This window comes from Vulpes vulpes, chromosome 14, assembly GCF_048418805.1.
Source record: "Vulpes vulpes isolate BD-2025 chromosome 14, VulVul3, whole genome shotgun sequence".
Classification (NCBI taxonomy): Eukaryota; Metazoa; Chordata; class Mammalia; order Carnivora; family Canidae; genus Vulpes; species Vulpes vulpes.
Window position 1 is genome coordinate 84,427,542 of NC_132793.1, and position 6,561 is coordinate 84,434,102.

Below are 6,561 nucleotides of genomic sequence, written 5' to 3' on the forward strand. Positions count from 1 at the left end.
TCCACATTACATAGTCTGAAGTATCCCATCAGCAAAAGTATCTGTACCAGAATATTTCAAGTTATAATTTCTCCATATGCTTCCTACATCTATGAAACTTCTACTTACAGAATCTTGATTTAAAGAGTAGCCATTCATTAGTTTATTTGGGAGAGATATTTTGTAAAGTTCAGGATTTTACTTCTAAGCTACTTCTGCTTGTCTATAGGGACTCATTGCCCATATCAAATAGGTCTGATCCTGAAGATACCCACAAAGCCTAATTTACCCTCACCATTCTCAGGGCATCACTGGAGCTACAGTTCCAAATCTTAATTCTTAATTTAAAAAAATTGTCGATGTCTCATGAGTACTCACTTCCTCTTCATTCCCATGGTGCCATCTTTCCTTTTTCTTAATATTCTGAAGGTCTGCATATCTGGTTTATGGGTAGACACCTTAATGTCCTAATTAAGCTACCTTAATGGGTAGCTATCAAACTACTGAACCTTTCCATGACACTTGTGCAGGTATACCTTTTTTACCTGAAGGCCTTCCCAAGCTTTAATTTTTTCTTACCTTCCCCAAATGAGTTTTCTTCTTTGTAGGAAACGAAGCACCTTCAGCAGACTCTTCCCTGGGAAGACAATGTTATCTCTTTAGCAAGGATACAGTTGGGCTTCAAAAATGAACAGTACTAGGCATTTCCCCTGTCCATGGCTTCAAACTTGAACATCAGTTTTGATGTTTTAAACTCTCTGAGCCTACTCTCTCATAAAGGTCACAATACACAGGGACTGGTACAGTATTAAACAACCCTCCTAACAGAAGTGATATGTGAGAGGTACCTGAGTAGCTCAGTGGTTGAGAGTATGCCTTTGGCTCGGGTCATGATCCTGGGGTCCTGGAATCAAGTCCCACATGGGGCTCCCCACAGGGAGCCTGCTTCTTCTTCTGCCTATGTCTCTGCCTCTCTGTCTCTCATGAATAAATAAATAAAACCTTTAAAAAAAAGTGAGGTGTGAAGTGAACTGTGGTAGAGGTGAGGGACTATTGTTGGCCATGGGAAACTTTACAAGAAAGAGGTCCATTCCAACTCAGGCAGCAACTGAAACCTAGGAAGCTCTCTGGCTGGAGCTCTAATATCCCACTGCAGCAGGAACTTCTATAATGTTATAATTGTTGTGCTTTTATAATTATTTTTAAAATTGTTTTCATACTTTTTATACATAAGCATTTTTATACCTTTATAATTGTTGTGCCCAAGCTTGCAATTTAACTTCATGACTCTATTAAATCTAGAATGATGAAATATGAGGATGTAATTTTCATAACCTCACAATGGCAAAAATTATGGCTTATAGCCAAGCTGAGGTGAGATTTAAATAATAGGCTAAATAAATAAATAAATAAATAAATAAAAGGCTCAAACATTTTCAGTATTAAAAATACCTTAAATTAACTAAATAGCCCAAATAGAAAAAAAAAAATCCAAATGCAAGGAAAAAAAAAAAGAAAACGAATGGAGATAAAATTCAAGAAAGGAGTATTAATTTAAGAGGAATTAGGGCAGTAAATTGATTTGATAGCCATTTTTAAGTAATACAAACAACAAATATAACTGATACAATTCTGTAAGGTATAATAAAAATAGAAATCTATAAATTACAGAAGAAAATGATAACTGGGAAAAAGCCCAACAAGACAAACCTGGAAGATCTGTGGGAATTACCCTTGTGAAGTGGAAGGTTAAGGAGTCCTACTGGAAGCATCGTCCTGCCCAAGGTAATGCAAGCATGAAAATCCAAAGATAGATAAAGAACACGGAAAACACTTTGAAGCCAATCTCCTTGAGAAAATATAAAGTGAGAAATGAGAAAGGTTTGATACAACAAAGAGGACTCTGGAAATGGCAATAGTTTAAATATGCTTTGGATCTCTAGTGACAATAACAGTCTCAAGACAGCGTTATTTAAGAAGCTGTTGGTTTGAGGGACCCAGGAAGGGCAGAAGGACCACATTGGTTCCGACCGGAACCCGGATCAGCCTTAGGATGCCTGCAACCAGAGGCTCTTACACCCACTCCTCTCTTCATAGATGCTTTTCTGGGAGTGTCAATTTTGTTTTTGTTCAATATGTACCTGTTTTCTAAAATTAAAACAGATAATGAAAGAAAAATCACAAAACAATAACAACAAAAAACACACACAACTACAATTATGGATCATCTCGTTGTTGGTCATGACAAAGATTGCCAATTATGATCTACGTTAAAACAAAACAAAACAAAACAAAAACAAAAACAAGTCTTGGAAGGGATTTGGGTGTGGCTGCCATATGTGATCAGTCAGATGCCGGGAGAGTGTGGTGGGGTCCTAGGAGAAGGTGAAGTTTTCACAACACAGGGGCAGAAGTCATAGCAGTCATCAGGGAAGATAGGGTGCCGGGCAGATTAGGGAAAAAGTTTATGCTAATAAATATGACAATCTTTGTAAGTTGAGCTCTTAATGGAAAAATTAAAAGCAAATCCAAATGACCGAAGGTAAGTAGAAAACCAAAATCAATGACCATTAAAACACTAGCGATGTCATTCGTATATTATATCCAAGAAAGCTCCGTTTGCACATGTATTGCCTAAATTCAGCATTTCTCCTTTTATGACCTGTCTGACGTGGCAGGGACTCAGTTTTTATTGGTAATTCTTAGGATTCCAATCTCAGTCCTCCTCTTCACAGTTTTTCTGTTGGGCAATCCTGATTATTCTCTAGGTTTAAATTCTCACATTCACTGTCATGAAACTCAAGTTTACACACACACACCAGCCTAGATCTTTCTCCGGGACTGTTAGATGTACCTTGATTCTGGATCCACCCAAATAAAACATTTCCTAAGAAACTCAAGAAACTTATCTTAGAAAGTTAAGTTATCATCTTTCTCCTTAAACTTACTCCTTCTCCAGTGCTCATGCATCCTCCTCCCCTCTTCCCCACCACCACCTCAGCCCAAATGGGAAGCCTGCAGGTCAGTACTGTCCTAGTCCTGGGGTCCCTGCACCACCTCTAAGGGGCCGCCCCGCCCCGCCCCGCCCCGCCCCGCCCCGCCCCGCCGGCAGCAGCCCGGCGCTCGGCTTGCGGACGCGCAAGCGCATTGGCCAGTTCCGCCGCCGCCCCGCCCCGCCAGGCTGCTGCGGAAGGCGCCGCGCGCAGCAACGCGCACTTCCTCTCCAGGAGTCCGCGGAGGGAGCGCAGGCTCGAGGAGCTCTTGGACGCGGAGGCCGTGCCCTAGTCAGGCGGCGCAGACATGTCCGAACAAAGTAAGGATGTGTGTGACCTCATCTCTGCAGCCGAGGCCTCCAATTCCGAGGCGCACCGCAGTCCTGGGGGTCCCGGGGAGCCCTCCCCGTCCGCGTCTCAGGCCGCCACCCTCGCAGGGCCGGAGAGCCGTCCTTCAGGCCCGACCGACGGCTCTCTGGCCTCGCCTCCACCCCAGGCGTCCAGCGAAGAGGGAGACCCAAAGGCCCTGCAGCAGGCCACGGAGGAAGGCCGCGCCCACCAGGCCCCGACCGCGGCCCAGCCTGCCCCTGCGCCGCCAGCCCCGGCCCAACTGGTGCAGAAGGCGCACGAGCTCATGTGGTACGTGTTGGTCAAGGACCAGAAGAGAATGATCATATGGTTCCCAGACATGGTGAAGGATGTCATCGGCAGTTACAAGAAATGGTGCAGAAGCATCCTCAGGCGCACCAGTCTCATCCTCGCACGAGTGTTCGGGCTGCACCTGAGGCTCACTAGCCTGCACACGATGGAGTTTTCGCTCGTTAAAGCGCTTGAGCCAGAGGAGCTGGACAGGGTGGCGCTGAGCAACCGCATGCCCATGACAGGCCTCCTGCTGATGATCCTGAGCCTCATCTACGTGAAGGGTCGCGGCGCCAGAGAGAGCGCCGTCTGGAACGTGCTGCGCATCCTGGGGCTGCGGCCCTGGAAGAAGCACTCCACCTTTGGAGACGTGAGAAAGCTCATCACCGAGGAGTTCGTCCGACAGAATTACCTGAAGTACCAGCGCGTGCCCCACGTAGAGCCACCTGAGTATGAGTTCTTCTGGGGCTCCCGTGCCAGCCGCGAAATCACCAAGATGCAAATCATGGAGTTCCTGGCCAGAGTCTTTAAGAAAGACCCCCAGGCCTGGCCTTCCCGATACAGAGAAGCTCTGGAGGAGGCCAGAGCTCTGCGGGAGGCTGATCCCACTGCCTACTGCCCCCGCAGCAGTGTCTCCGAGGACTAGCAAGGTCTGGAGGCAGATATTAATGGTTTCTGACCCTCACCAGGGCGGTGGAGGGGTGGGGGTGGGACATTACTAGAGTATTCAGGATTTACAGTGCAGTATTTCACGTGTAACTTTAAGTTTTCAGTACTGTGCTTTTATACCTTTTAATGCAATGTTGTATTCATTTCAGTACTCCTAGATAGTGTGTAGAATTTATGCATGTTTGTTTATGAGTAAGCTCGGTTGGTGCTTTCGCTTTTGTGCTACCTTTGAATTTTTTGTACCAGAGACGTGCTAAACTTATGAAATTCATTGAGAAATTTTCCATCTTATTCTTTTATATGGAACGGATGATGTGTATTAGAGTAGACTACTTCTGGAGAGTTTGGAAAAACTCCCCAGTAAAGCTGGCCTAACCAAGGGAAAAGTCAAAGCCCCTCTCTTTAGGACTTCGCTGGGCACAGGAAACATCCATGTGGAATGCAGTGATGTGGACAGAAATGGTCTCAATGTGGGCACTTGGCACACTTTACTAAACACAAATTACAGCCCCACCATGAGTAAACTTTAAACATTAAAAATTATTGTGATACAATCATTTTTGGAAAAGTGTACTTTATCTTTTTAACAAAGTAGGATGGGTTGGGAATAACTTTTTACCTGATGAACAAATATAATTTTATCTAATAGGATGGGAAAGTCACTGGTCATCATTACAAATGTGTGAAGTTTATGGTTTTTTAAATGTGACTTACATGTTCATTTCAAAACTGACAAATACAGAAAAGTAGAAAAACCACAAAGCAAAAATGTTCATAATCACACCACAGAGAAACAAGTGTAAATATTGAAAGTTCCTTTCTCACATTTTCTACATTTTATTAAATTTAGCTGTTTACTATGGACATTTAAGCGTGGGACATTGTGCTAAAGCCCTTTATGTGTATTTTCTCTTTAATACGTAAAACAGCCTTTGAGGCAGATACTTACTATATCTGCACCATGGAGGAAATACAGGAACAAAGTATGTAACTAACTTTCCCCAGATCATAAAGCTTAGTGAGAGGAGGAGCTAGGATTTTAATTCATACAGAATGAGTCCATAGCCTACACTTTCCCCACCTGCCTACAACTGCCCTACACGTCCTGCTTTTATATATATATTTTATATGTATATAAAAATACATATATTTAATATTCCATGTTATAGAATGTACTCTACTCCCTACCCTCAAGACATAAAGTCCTACATAAGAGGCTAGGGATTTTTTTTCTGATGAATCCTCACATTACTCTTAGAGAAAGCAATTTTATTCTGATTGTACACATTAAGAAACTTGGTTTCAGCGAGATTAATGGGTGTAACCAGATCATATTACTACTTGGCAGTGAAGCCAAGAATTGATACATGGTCTTCCTAGAAGACTGAGGTGAAGGTGCCTTCTTTGGAAGTGATGCAGAGGAAGACACAGGGGATACCTTGGGGCGGGAGGTGGATTTAGGGTGGGAAGGGTGCCTATGGCACATCTGTGATCCAGCAGTTCTTGAATTGCAATGGGCCACTGTGCAATTCCTCCAAGGGTGGAATGGAGTGAGGATAGGGGTGAGGGGCAATCATGAGATAAACCTCATTATGAAGCTTTCAGTCCTACAAAGGAGTGGCGCAAGAAATGGGCATTTAATAAGACCAGAAGTCCTTCGAACTTAAGAAGATAGGAAAAGATCATTTTGTCAAAGCCAGAATTCTTTCTGGAGAAAGACCAGATAATAAAGTGAACACGTGTGACATCATCCCCTAAAGAAGTAAATGGAGTTGTATTTGGGTGAGGGAATTACATCTGTATTGACAGGATTCCCGACACTTGACGGCATAATTTAATGGGTATGTGCAGGGGCTAAAAATGTTCAAGAAGCTTTGTATGCTCAGAGAAATCCATCCTCAGTTAGTAGACTTACTATGGCAGAGACAGTTCTGCAGTAATTCAGGCAGAGGTGACCTGGTTTTGATGCCACCACTTACCCAAAGTCAAGATATCTATTTATTTTAGAAATGTTAAAGAATATTACTTACTTCTCATCCAAAAATTCTCTGTAGAAGCAAAATAAATATGCCCCCTTAAATTTAAAATGATGGGGATATTGGGTCACCTGGGTGATTCCGTGGTTGACCATCTGCCTTTGGCTCAGGTCGTGATCCTGGGATCCTGGGATTGAGTCCTGCATGTGGCTCCCCGTGGGGAATCTGCTTCTCCCTCTGCCTGTGTCTCTGTCTCTCTCTCTGTGTCTCTCATGAATAAAAATAAAATATACTATATGTTGGCA

At 43.5% G+C, this 6,561-nt stretch overlaps 1 protein-coding gene across 1 annotated transcript; it reads left to right on the forward strand.

Moving 5' to 3' along the window:
- The first annotated feature begins 3,134 nt into the window (after positions 1-3,134).
- Positions 3,135-4,837, forward strand: NDN (necdin, MAGE family member). Its single transcript, XM_025986405.2, has one exon. It carries the CDS (start codon positions 3,280-3,282, stop codon positions 4,255-4,257), a length of 978 nt encoding a protein of 325 aa, XP_025842190.1. The 5' UTR covers positions 3,135-3,279; the 3' UTR covers positions 4,258-4,837.
- The last annotated feature ends 1,724 nt before the right edge of the window (positions 4,838-6,561 follow it).